The 14,549-nt window shown below is 40.0% G+C and overlaps 1 protein-coding gene across 1 annotated transcript in view; it reads right to left on the bottom strand.

The window, feature by feature from the left end:
- Window positions 1-3,744: 3,744 nt before the first annotated feature.
- The window catches only part of LOC101852291 (myosin-G heavy chain), a gene marked incomplete in the record, with an annotated part of 37,954 nt that continues 27,149 nt past the window's right edge, over window positions 3,745-14,549 (bottom strand). Inside the window, 3 exon segments of the mRNA XM_005089992.3 lie at window positions 3,745-4,864; window positions 10,871-10,975; window positions 12,280-13,095. Of these exon segments, the coding sequence (XP_005090049.2) occupies window positions 4,772-4,864; window positions 10,871-10,975; window positions 12,280-13,095 (1,014 nt within the window).

Genomic DNA, 14,549 nt, shown 5'->3' with positions numbered 1-14,549 from the left:
CCAACGAAAGCTAACACATCAACAAAAACTTTTCTGTCTTAGTATACCACTCCAGGGATGACAATGACCAGGGGGCCTTCATCGCACAGGACTACCAAGACACACGCGCTTATGATCCAAATTAGAAAAGGCCATGAAATCAATTCTGTAACAGTTCGACTGAAAATTACTCCGATGACATCACAAAACAAAAAATATGTAGCACTGACACGGACACGTCAAAAGTATGAAAATTTCCCGTCTGAAAACGCGGAAGCAAAAACAATGTAGGAACCACATAATAATAATGGTACTTGCAGGTGTGACTAGCATGGTGTGGGCCTGCTGATCTAGTAGTTCAGTGGGTACGTACAACATTCACTACTACAGCTACGTGTGACTTGGTCGGGTCTTCTCTCCGTGTGGGAATCTTAGATTAACATCCATCACAACACATGACAAAACTTATGACATACAGAAATGGTTAGGATTAAAGATCACTCTCTGGAAATGTGGTGTAGTAGTAGTTATCAGATGGGAAATAAAACCCACATAATGATTAATATTGTGAGACAAATGGAATGTTTTTCTTCTCCATAATTAATACAACTTAAATAAAAATCATAAATAATTCGATATGCACCAAGTTTGGGAATTAAACAAACGTACTCCTTTCCACAAGAGCCACTGCTGATAAATCACAAAAAGTACATGTAGGTACAGAGTACATGCGATGGAAATAAATGCAGTACAGAAAGTACTCAATAAAACAATGACCATAAAACGCAAACACGAGTTAGTGCTGATCATTTCAACTCAACCGCCCAGTGAGATATACCGTACATATATATATACACATATATCTCTTTTCATTCATTGCATCATGGCCACAGAGTGCCGTCATTCCTCCTTGGACAAATTAGTATTATGGAAGAAAGCATGTTACGCGCATCAAATTATCCACAGCGTTACAAAACACAACATAATTAGCCACTCTGCGAAATAAAAGTGGTGAGAACAGAAAAAAGCAAAGCCTACAAAGTATGTCTGTATATCAGAGAACAGAATGAAAGACATTTTTGTTTTGTCAACTCTCTGGTTTTGCACATTCGACACCCCCCACAACACGATTTGGTCGCTTTTGAGCACAAGGGGGCTATCCCGAAAAATGCTGTCTTGAGAAAATCGAAGGTAAAGTTTTTGGACTCTTGTTCAGTTTCTTTAAAAGGCAAAGAGACTTTTCTCTTTTCCCAAACAAATAAACACACCAATGAAACCAAACTTCTCCTATAGGCAGAGCAATGCCCACTTTTGGTGTAGGTCAAGATTTCGGGAAACTCCCGAAATCCTGGTTAGCCCGCTTGTCCTTAAAAGCAACCCATTTTGATGCATCATGTCTGAAATTACGTATTCACGTATATATATCTAAATCAGACTGGTATATATTTATGTACAAAATGGTATCACATGATCTTTAAATATAAACTATGTACAGTGAAGAAAGGAAAGCAACACACAGAATACACATCTATGTAGAGACTGCCAGACACTGGGAGACCGCTCTGTTACTTGTGTAAAAAGGAATGTCTAAAATAACCTGCATTTCATTAACTCGATAGTAGTTTTCTATTTACAAGGAAGGGAAAAAAAAAAAAAAAAGACAAAATAACTAACAGAAAAGAAAAGAAAAAAAAAATCCACCAACAAACAAAAGATTGCAGGCTCACTATGACCTGACTGAAACTAACACGAAATTTTCAAAGTCACTCTGTGTTGGTACAGTAAAACTAGATGCGGATTTAAACCCTCCCTTCAAACCTTTTGAGATTAGTTGACGGTAAACAAACACCATTACTTGCCAAAATGTAGCTCATTTTGAACACGAAGCTCAGAAGAAAATATTATATATGAAGGATAAAAAACAAAAGCCCTGACCCAACTATCCCTCTCATTGTATGGGTTGAACCCCATTTTCAACACTGTAAGGTTGTTTAAGAGGAGGGACTTCCAAATTAAACATCCATGTCCGATAAGACAAAGTCAAGTTGGTATAGAGCCTTAAAATCCCCAAAACTACCCAAATTAAGAATGTCCTGTTGGGGATTCGAACACGAGCCATCTGCTCTGTAGTACAGCATGACACCAACTTAGAATCCCATTCTGATCTGATTCACAGATTAGCACAAAGACGACCAATTTTATCACCTTCTATGTGTCAGGTGCTGAATAAGACACACTGCTAGAGCTAGAGCAAGTGAGAGACAGACAAAATGAACAAAATCAACAAACCATTATACTAAATACTAAAGCTAATAAATGACAAAAATTTTCTAAACCGGGCAGAGAAGAAATGTTGCCATGGACAAAAACATGCATGCATACAATCTCACTACAGCACAACCATGATCATATTGAGCCAAATGGGGAGAGGAACGCAGTCCCGAGTCACATGATGTACCCAGGGGCAATCAATCAGCGAGCCTTAACAGAAGTTTTCCACCAATCCAACAATCACATCGGTGAGGGTAAAACTGTACAAGTGTCATTACCACTTACAGTACCAAAGGCTCATATAGGGAGAAGCCCTCAAGTACCGCACCAGTTTAGAATGCTGAAGCTATTGAAGAATAAAAAAAAAAATTACTTTTAAAACTTTCACAGTTCAAGAAATACGCCTTAAAAATTCAGTGTTTCATCAACCATTCAGCTGTCAAACAAATTGACTTCCTTTTGTATTTACTTCAGTGCGGTGGCATCGTTTGTTGTCTAAAATATATGTTTAGTGTGCCTGGTCAAGTTGGCTACTAAAGTCGCCAGTGGTAATGAGCGCATACTACGGCCGGGCGACAAAAGTCGCTGACGGTACTGAAAGTGTCAATCCACGGAAACAGGATGACCTTTACCCTTCTGTGTACCGGACGCACATCTCTGTGTAGAGTGCTGTATATCTATATTGTCGACAAACTGTTCAAATATTCTAAAGCGCAACATTTTTCAGGACAGAGATATAAAATAATAATAACAGTAAATAATAAATAGCACTTGTATAAAGTACAAATTCCCACTCAACAGCGAAAAGCTCTATGCGTTTTACAATATAAAACTATTTCATTCTTTTAATAATTGCACCTAATTTATATATCTTTTTTGTGCCTTTTTCAGCTTTAAGAATTTCAATTTTGAAAAAATATTTCTGGAGCATTTGCAACTAATACTACAGATTGAGATACTGCAATTTTTTCAAGTCTAAATTTTGGGTAGAGCACATCTGAACAGCTGGCCGACGATATATATATATCAGTCAATTCACAGGAGTTTAGGTGTATAAGATCATGCAGATTAGGGAGGTCAAAGGGTTAAGTTATAATTTTTTCTAACAATCTTCCAACAGTGTAACAATACTGCAAAGATAAACATATGATAATATATATATATGTACATGTACAATCGTTTTTAGATTTTGATGTTCCATACACTAGGAAAACTGTAGAACTATGCCCTACACATAGCCCGTTTCGGCCGTTCACTAGCGCTTCCACTATTCAAGTCTCAGAATCAGAATACGAAATTTCTGCTTGTAGTTGACAGGAGCTGACGGTGCTCGTCTTTTTTGCAACAAACATTATCAAAGAATGGTCAAGATGAAACTAGTGGCTGGTTGGCCGGTGCTCTGGTATGGTTTGCTCCTTTCTCTCCTATCAAACATCTATCACCCTTATAATCTCCTCCCTCTTTTTTGTGTTTGGTACTCTTTTGTATTAACACCTCTAATCTTCAGCATTTTATGACCTAAATGTGTTGCAAGCGCCGTAAAGCTCTCACTAAAACAAAAAAGAAAAGAAAAAAAGAAACCAGGTATTCTTTTCCTCAAGAATAACCCACTTGATGAATAACCCACACTACCCAAGGAAAGTAATTTGATACAAAATTGCCACGGGTCATGACAATCAATGTTAATATGTAATCACCTCGTCTCTAGCTTTATAAGGCTCTACAAGTCAAACAGCATGTTTCCACATTACTGCGGCCGTACACCTTTCCTTCCCACACTGTGAGAGTCATTTATTCAATCAATGGGATTTACACAAAGTACGCGAATGCTCTAATTGAGAGCCTAACAGTCTGCCAACCTTTACACTGCACCCCACATGGCAATGGTTAACCAAACTGAATATAGAATCATTATGAAATTTCGTGAGCCTTCGATGTGAAGGCTAGATGGTGAAAAAGACAATGCACTATCACTTTCAATTTCACCTAGCTTTGTGTCACTATCCAGGAGTCGCTGGAATCTCCGCTCTTTGGGCAGACTCCGTGAGGCAAAATGTAAAAGAAAAGGTATCGTGAACATCAATGTAACAAGTAGAAATAAGAGAGACGTAGGACAGATGGTATAATCTATGGTTGGCTCCCGCTACGGTTACGTTCACCACAGACTTGTAAACATTCTTGGTACAGAACGAGACATCGGCTATGCTATCTACGCGCAACGCATATAACTACAGTCGACCATGCTCAAACGACCACCTGCCCAGGACAATCACCCCTACAAACAACCACTTCTCCCTCCCCCCCTTGCGTTTTAAAAATATTATAATGACACTGTTCAAGATGTCCACTTGTCTAAGACAACCACTTTTCTCCTGGGATGGCTGCCTTGGACAATTTCAACTGTAGTTCCAAGTTTGACAACAACATTGAGTCCAAATTTGAATACAACACCATATATCTATAATGCTCCGATGTTCTGAATTATTCCGGTGCAGTTCTCAGCCAGAGGTCTCCAGTCCCCCTAGACGTTTGTGGTGAGCTTCGACATGGCCCTGATCAGCGCTTTGTTCTCCTCTTGAAGCTTCAAGTTGTCTTCGTCAAGACCGTCGCATTCCTGTTGGTAAACAGAAAAAAACAACAAGTTGTTGGCATCATATAACATGCGTTTTTGTTTGTTTTAGTTTTAGTAAGTGTTTTACGGCATTTGCAACACAATAAGGTCATGTATGTGTCAAAGATTAGAGGTGTTACATGAGAGTAACAAATACAAAATAGAAGGGAGGGAGATAAGGATGATAGATCGCAACCTCAGTGCTTTCTTGTTGTATCTCCATTTTTTAAAATAGTGAAAATGTGACTTCTTCTTAAGCTCACTCTTTGTTACGAACTGTTTTCACTGTTATAAAAAAATGGACATCATAAGACAGAAAGCACTGAGGTCACAAGATGTTTGATGGGAAAGAAGGAACATACCACATCAGAGCACTCGCCGACCACCCACTGCACTTTTGTGTCAGTGTACTAAATACTTGAAATAACTGTGCAGCATTCACAGCTTGTTTCCCAGCGGGATATTATGCTAAATAAATGCTATTATTATCGTTGAGTAAATTCTAGGTATGATGTACAGTTTACAATGTATTTTTGACTGTAGCATTCACTTTCTGAAGCCTCAATTTCCTTTAGTAATTAATTTTACTCTTTTTGGCCAATATGTACCTCGGCTGTAACATTCAAAATCGAGGGTCTGAACGCAGTATGTCAAACTGAGGTTTTACTGTTAATTAACATTGTGAAAGAAGTAGAGTAAAAAAGGAGAATCTCAGAAAATTTTCTCTCCATCTAATATGAATAGTACTAAGTATGAATTTAAGAATTAAGGTACTAAAACGGCATAACGTTATGTCTCATAGGTTTCCTCATCATCACTAAATGAGACACCAGAATATCTATCAGTATATTAGATGGACAGTCACTAGCAGTGATCAGAAATTCTGGAATGAATCATAAGTGGCATGAAGAGAAAAATACAAAAAAATCTTCAATTCTGTGCTGGAACATATTTGTCATTTTCTTCGCCTCTTCTCGATCACATCACACTTGAAGACTGGTATTTATCATATACTGGGCCATCCTGCTTATTATATATGGGCCATGAAATACACATCCTTTCTGGAACATTCTTCTTGGATAAAATAAAAACAAGAATAACACAAATGTAATAATTGTTCCTGTAGAGCCACGTGACCTGTCTCACTGCTCAGTTTACTTAAACATCCAATATATACAGGAAAAGCATAGGTTGATATATATATATATATACACAAAACCCCTGCCATGTGGGCCTTGAATAACAGAGCCTGGCCAAAGAAAGACAAAATATACAGACGGACATAGTCAACATGAAACTATAACTCATACTTTGAAATATACTCTCTGCAACCCCCTCCACACAAACCCCCCCCCCCCCCCCAACCTAAACAAATTCTAAAAATCAATTAAACTCAGGACAATAATACATGAAACAAAAAATATTTAACATAATAGTCTTCTCAGGGTACAAATCGTTACCCTAGAATTACAAAGTTCCATCTGCTCAGTACCTAGTTTTGAGAAATGACGTTAAAAATGTTTTGTTTCACAACATGTTAAGATTTTTTAAAATGTAATTCTTTGAATACCTTGATGACGACTTCCAATATTCTTGCAATTTTGATAGAGCAGGAAGAACATAATTTAGTTTCTGACCTCATGGTTTAATAACTCATAATGGCTACAAATGTCAAATAGAACTTCGTAATTCTGAGATAGTGAAGTGTTGATCTAAAGACACTGAGAGTCAACCTGAGAGAGAGAGAGAGAGAGAGAGAGAGAGAGAGAGAGAGAGAGAGAGAGAGAGAGAGAAAGAGAGAGAGAGAGAGAGAGAGAGAGAGAGAGAGAGAGAGAGAGAGAGAGAGAGAGAGAGAGAGAGAGAGAGAGAGAGAGAGAGAGTGCAATCCGAACATGTGTTCTATCTTAGGTAAACACTAAACTACCGGAGTGAACAGGCAGGAAAGTCAGTTCCATTGTACCATGGGCACAAGGCAATCTCAAACATGACTAAGAAATTGGATAAAATGTACACAGTGGGTGTAGACTGGTTGGTTTGAGTAAAGAGAAGCACATTTACATCGATACAACAACAGTCACCAATTGCAGGGAAAAAATAAGACAGGTAGACAGGAACAACTGATGGAAAGTTTAGTTTCAGTAAGAGTTTTACGGCACTTGCAACACAATAAGGTCATATAAGTGCCGAAGATTAGAGGCGTTACAAGAGAGTAACAAACACAAAAAAGGAGGAGGAAAGATAAGGACCATAGCTGTTTGATAGGAAAGAAGGAGCTAACCACACCAGAGCACCTGTGAACCACCCACCAACTGATGAAAAGATACAAATAAAAAGTAAAAGCAAGTAATCACTGGAAAATCATAATTCATTATACAGTAGACTACAAATGAGCTGATGTTGTCGGGGGTGTGAAAAAAAGATCAAATCATCCGAAGTTCAACTTGACCGTCAGGACCTGTACAGAGGAAGAGGTGCTGGGACCCAAGAAAAAGATCAACTTAACCGAACTGAAGATAAATCAAGCGAGTTCAACACAAGCAGGTTCGACTGTGGGACCTGCCAGTGGCGGTGCCCTCCCCCCCTCTTCCCTGACAACAAGCACAATGAAAGGAACATGGAAAAACCCCTCACAGATGACAACATTGATGAAAACAACAAGGAAAGCAGAGACTAGGACACTGATGGGATAACAGGCAAACACACTTTTGGTTTGAGTAAGAGTTTTGCGGTACTTGCAACAAGATAAGATCATACCATAAGTGTGAAGACTTGAGGCGTTACAAAAGAGTAACAAACACAAAAAAGAAGGAGGAGACATATAGACGATATTCTTTTTTTTATAGTAGAGGGTTTTACGGTGCTCGCAACTGCAGAAGGTTATATGAGCGCCAAGGGGTGGGTGTCAACAGAGAGGTCTTTACAGGGAATCAGGCTTATTCTGCTCAACTCTCTAGCTTCAACAGCACAAAGTCTGCTTCGACTATCAAGGCATCCCGGAAATAGCAGGTCACAAGAGAGTGCCAAACACACAAAGGAAGTAGAGGAAAATGACAATAGTAAGGATCAGGAAAGAAAAAGCAGCAGTTCCCTGTTGTAGATCAGGCAGTTATGAGCATGACATGAGTCAGCCCATTTACAATTCTACTATGCTTGAATGAGAAAAGTCCCCCCTTTGGGAATGGCCTAAAGACACTACAGTCAGTGGCACTGCCCCGGGGTGTCAACAGATGTTTGATAGGAAAGAAGGAGCAAAGCACATAATAGCGCCAGCCGCAGGCAAACAAGCTCATTCTGAAGCACGGGCACACACAAGTTCATGTCATTTCTGATCAGCCGCGATTCATGTCATGACTGTAATCAATGTTTCATAAGGTATTCCTCACAGGAAATGGCCATGGAGACCATTCTCCAATTCTCTTTAAAATATCCCACTTCTTTTATAATTGATTAAAGTAAAATAAACAAGTAAAGAGAAGCACACTGATACAACAACGGTCATATCAGCGAGCCAAACAGAAACAAAAATTGGATACAAAAGAAGTACAAGACCTACCAGTGGCTCCAAATCCACCGTTTAAAAAGAGTCATCTAAAAATTCATAAAATTCTCATTTATAAAATTCTAACTGCCAAAATGACAATTCAAGAATACATTTAACCTGAGAAATTGAAAGGCTGAGTACACGAAGACACAGAAAGTTAAATTTCAATGACCAAATATATAAACATCTACAGTTCGTTTGTTTTATTGTTATAGTAAGTATTTTATGGCACTTGCAACACAATGCCATATAAGCACCGAAGATTAGAGGTGTTACAAGAGAGTAACAAGCATACAAAGAAAGAGGAGAGATAAGGACAATAGATATTTGATAGGAAAGAAGGAGCACACTGGGAAGTGAAAGGCTGAATGTGACCAAGGAATGGGACAACATGAGGCAAACACCGCAGGAAACAACACAGCACAAAACTGAAGAAACACACTGTGACAACAGAAGCATTATGAGCTCATAAATATTCATGACATCACAACACAACACTATAAGATATTTCCCTTGGAGAAACAATTTGAACTGCCGCAGTTAACTGCTTTAATGAAACTACTAGTGCATTCTCATCAAGACTTTAAAAAACAACATAAACACACAAAAAGAACCCAAACAAAAATTCAAAAAGTCCCCCCCCCCCTTAAAAAACAAACAAACAACAACAAAAAAACAAACAAAAAACAAATAAAAACCACAGGAGAAATGATACTCCACTGTCTATTGCATGGTGCACAGTTAAAAAAACTGATGAAGATTGTCCTTATCACGACAGGCAAACACATGCAGGTAGTGCATACCATACACATGCAGAAGAATCAAAGGAAAATTTGAGCCTTTGATGGGCTCTCAAAGCAGGCTCAACTGTTCTGAGATTGAAGATGCTAATCAAAGCCAGGAGAAAGACGATTGGAACTATTGACTAAAGAGTTGAAAAGTTAATATAAAAGTAACTCTTTTTCTACATCATATTGATAGACATAAGATCAGGATACTGTAAGTTTGTTGAGAGCATCCGAGCACAGGAATGAATGGAGAACCATGATTTCTGATGTCTGTCGCAGATCTGACACTTGATGATGATAAGTAAATGTGCATGTAGCTTCATGTAGACTAGCAAGTTCCTAAACAACAAGATACAGAAATGCTGAATAGCATCAACAGTGTCTTTTGGACCAGTACTGACATGTTTGTGACGTCAAAATCTGGAATATCTCGATTATGCTTCAACTTATGGTAGAGGGAATAACCTAACTGAAAATCCCACCCACGTAAATTCTGGACTAATCAGGGTGCATCTGAAATTCCTCACCAAAAGACAGGCATAATGTGAAGTGACAGGATGCGAGCTTGATGCTACGACTACATCGATCAAACATCATCAGTCATTCAATACAAATCTATAGCAATACTCACAGGAACAATCAATGAATGCCACAGGTACAACACTCAAGGGCAAAATGCTCTACCACTATAAGGACAAAAACAAGCACAAACAAAGAAGAGCTTACATACACTTATTTCTGCATCCAGTCAGATGTTCAGAAAAAAGGAAAAGAAATGTATTAGACCTTTTCTTCATGAAATGTATCTGCACTCTTGGGCACAGCTGGAATAAACACAGCATCCACAGAATGCGAAATTTTAACTTAAATCTTAACAATATCGAGGCATGACCAGTGCATCGACCAAGGAGAATAATTTTTGACAAAATAGAAGAAATAAAGACTAAGATGACTTGCGGCTTACTGTTAAGGCCAATGAAACCAATTCTGGTAGAGAAGAGTTTGTCACATTTTGATTTCCACTTGTGGGTGTGCACAGCTTGCAGGCTTCTCTCTTGGCTACAACATTTCGACGTCATAAAGCTTCATTATCTTTCAAAATAATAATGGTTCTTTCTTAATGAGTAAACATTTAACTATGGTCAAATGAAACAAACCTTATCAACAAATGTAGACCATGAGATTCAACTACAAAAGTTTTCCTTTGGTTCAACCCTCGGAGCCCATGACACACCATAGTATTGGAATATTGCCCTGATAAAAAGTCTTCAAATGAATCTGTCCTTTGTAAAAATCAGTAACCAAATTCACAAATGGAAAAAGAGGGGGTTGGAGAATGGGGTTATTACCAAGACTGCATCTGTCTGTCAACACAAACCATAACATTTAACAGTTTTAAAAGATATAAATTCCATAACAAAGCAAAAATGCAATATTCTTAACCATACAAACTTCCACATCTGATTGAAATAGAACAAAGCCTATACTCCGCACATATTATTAAACAATGCATAAGTTCTGACTTATTAAAAGTAATCATCAATACAGTACAATATAACACTCAATTCAACATTAGAAACAAAACAACACAGATTCTGTTTGAAGCATGGAATTTCCTCGACATTTCCAAAGCTGAATGTATACCAGAAGATAAGAGCCTAAACCAACCATACGACTTACAGTGTTCAGCAGCTCAATAGCCTTTTCCAGCTCAGCAATCTTTTTGTCTTTCTCCTCCAGTTGCTGTTGCAATCTTTTGTTTTCCTCTTTTTCTTTATCCAGTTGCTGAAAAAACACACACAAAATCAAATGAGGTAAATTTCAGAGAAACGATACAAAGCTACGAAAAGCCAGTGTATAATGTATATGGGGTGCCCACTACAGCTGGATCCGGCCGATCGCCAGACTTGGTCGCCTGAAACTGAAAACAAACACATTTGTTTTTGAGGAGACCGAGTAGGGCGATCGGCCGATCCCATCCGTAGTGTGCACAGCGTATAACAAGACAAAAACCTATGATGGAATCCCCAGGGGAGGGGAAAGAGAGGAAGGCTGAGGTCCACCTTGGAATGAGATCTGGAGGCATATCTCAGACATACATGTGGCACAGCTGGCTGGAGGAAGAGAAGATCGGCCAAAACAGAGACAGAGGGAGAGCCTTCTTGTGGCCTATACCCAATACCACGGTGATTGAAAGTGATGATGACAAGATACAGGAGAATTAACACTTTGCGGTCACTAGCTGCAATAATGCGACGGTGAAAATTATTTGTTCCAGTCACCCGACACAGTTCTGCAACAGGCTCGAGAAGTCTGAGCAGCCACTCTCCTCCACTGTATGACCAGATGGGGTATTTTTTAGTGCTGGCTGTATGACTGCAAAGAGTAAAGGACCACCTTTAATTATCAATTACTCATCCTCTTCTCATGATCACAGAACAGTCTGCTGGGATGTTGCATCTCACTTGGCCCAGGTTGGGCTCAAATAAGGCGGGTGAAACAGCCTGACTCTTAAATTATCTTAATTGTGTAGATGTGGGTGTTAAAAATATATACAATTATCCCAGTCAGTATTGAGAGGATATGTGTAACACATATATATATAAACATCAGATCTAAAAGGACTATGCATGGCATCTGCCATGGTGTATCATCTCTTTAGTTTCAATAACAGCTGTGGCACTTGCAAGATAATAAGGTCATATAAGTGCAGAAGATTAGAGGCATTACAAGAGAGTAACAAACACATAACTGAAGAGGGAGAGACCAGGACGATAGATGTTTGATAGGAAAGAAGGAAGAAACCACACTAGAGCACCCGTCAACCACCCGTGTATCATCTTTGCCACTGTTGGTGAATACTGTGATTAAGAAAGCATTGAGTGGGTGGTTGGTGGGTGTTCTGGTGTGGCTTGCTCCTTCTTTCCTATCAAACATCTATTGTCCTTATCTCCTCTCCTTTAATTTTGTGTTTGTTACTCTCTTGTAACTCCTCTAATCTTCGGCACTCATATGACATTGTGTTGCGAGCGCTGTAAAACCTTACTAAAACAAAAACAAACAAGAAAGCGTGTGGCGGATCAACTCACCTTCTCCAGCTGTGAGATGGTCTCCGTCTGTTGCTGGTTCATAGCTGCTGAAGAAGACGACATCGACACAAAAGGCCGCGGAGACTGGTAGCTTGCCAGGCGAGAATGTGCCGAGCCCGCCCCTGCGGCACCACTCGCTCCCCCGTCACGGTCCCGGCCGAACCTCGAGCCCACGAGCGAGCTGGAGTACGGTGGTTTATCTCCCCTGGACGAGGAGCTGCCGAGAACCCCGCCCCCAGCGGACGTCGCGGTCGTACTGTCTCTGTCTCGGAACACGGAGAAGCCCACGGGGCGGGGCTGGATCTGCGAGGAGAGGGTGGAGGAGGAAGAAGTTGAGCCTGCCGAGCCTCCACCAATGCTGCTGCTGTTGTTGTTGTTGTTGTTGCTGTTGTTGTTGAAACGGCGTGGGGAGTCAGGGTCCGGGGGTCCGCTGCTGGTGCTGGTGTTGTTGTTGTTGTTGGCGCTGGATGTGGTCGTGTGCGGGGAGTCCATTTCACGGTATCGAGACAGAATCGAGGAGGAGGAGGAGGTGGAGGGGGTGTTGGTGCGGGGGGAATCAGCGTCACTGGACATGTTGCTGGGGTTGAACTTGAATGCTGCCCGGTTTGATTCCGGGGAGAACTTTGAGGTGATGCCCACACCCCCACCGAAGCGACCCAGGCCCGTGCCAGCGGCACACAGCGGCCGGTTGGGCAGGTTCTGAGACATGTCCGAGGATTCCGATCGACCAATCAATGTGAGGTTGGTCTCCGAGTGGCTGACCGTGCTGTCGTAGTCCTGGTTGTCTTCCAAGTCTGCCTCAAGGTCAGACGGGCTGCAGAAAAAAACATGCACAGAGTCTTAGCTTCTTCACTGCTGAGTACACATATCCTCTATTGTATTCTCCTATTCCAGTTCACTTACAGTTTTGCTATTGGCTTATTCAGGAAGTTTTAGAAGATGTATTTGCAACTTATGCAGTTTTTTAGTCTTTAAAAAGGGGAAATATATCATGACTGTGTTTAAATCTGTCTTGAATGAATATTCAGATTTAATCTTGTCTGCACAAAGTTAAATGGAAACGCCTCAGCACTGAAGAGGTTAACTTATACAACAGTTGCGATTTGTCCTATGAGATTAAAAGGATTCTATCTGTGTTTTGTGGAGGTTTCCAGTCACAGTTTGCAGCACGTTCTATCTTCAATGCACGGCACCTACAGACTTACAAAGCCTGCTCTACTCTATGTTGACAAGATGACAAGGTATTTACTTAAGGGAGGCATTGCGCTGCCAAGAGCGAAATGCTCGCAGCTAAAGGGATTTGAAACAACAACAACAACAACATCTTCAATGTACCACATGGTGGACCACTTTTCATTCTGAAAGGACTATTCTGCTCCAAGAAAAACGTTTTTGCATTTAGAACTCACAAACTCTGACGGCCAATATCTCAAAAGTACCTAAAGTTTACTCAAATGTAGAAGAACCCCTTTTAACCTCACAGGACAAATTATTCTTGAAATGGTCTTTGTCCTCCATTAAAACAATTATGATAATTTAGTAGGTAGAGGCTACTTCGACTGCCTGTGAAGGCCAACTTGGGCTGAGTGGGATATATTCCAGCTGAAAGACAGAAATGCTCAAGAAAATATCTTCTAAAGTGAGAATCAAAGTAATCCCCTTCTATGTGCAAGGCAAAGAGCCTAAAGTCTATTTTTAAAAATCACCGACGTCAATTTCAATAACAAGATAGGCCTTAAATGCACGCTGTTTATCTGAACGAGCAATATAATCTATTTGCTAGATCCGCCTCATATCTACAAAAATTCAAGAGGGGTGCAACAAAAAAATTAAACATTTTTTTGGGACATAATAGAGCATACACTTTACGTAATCCCCCCGCCCCGCCCCCCAAACACACACACAACCACACACCAACACACACACAAGCCAACAATCTCTTTCATCCAAATGGACAGATAAGAAACCACACTTTCCCAAACACAATCAGTGCTGAAGCAAGCCTGTTGTTGTTCAGGGAACAGCCGACTTCTTCCACAATAACCCAACGGCTCATTTCAAGATACCTGCCGCAAAAAAATCCTGTTTTTACGGGCAGGTGGAAAAAAACAAAACACTACTTCTGTCCCTTCTTTGAAAAGAAAGAATATAATATATGGATTTCACCATACCTGTATTAGTTGTCAGAATAAAACAAGGAGAAGAAATATGATGGACGGGGAAATAGCTGTATGTATCACATAAATAAAAATGTCAATTCGCCCCCCCCC

Source organism: Aplysia californica, unplaced genomic scaffold (genome assembly GCF_000002075.1).
Source record: "Aplysia californica isolate F4 #8 unplaced genomic scaffold, AplCal3.0 scaffold00011, whole genome shotgun sequence".
In the NCBI taxonomy this organism is placed as follows: Eukaryota; Metazoa; Mollusca; class Gastropoda; order Aplysiida; family Aplysiidae; genus Aplysia; species Aplysia californica.
Note: the sequence above shows the minus strand (reverse complement) of the source record. Positions and strands in the feature narration are given on the sequence as shown.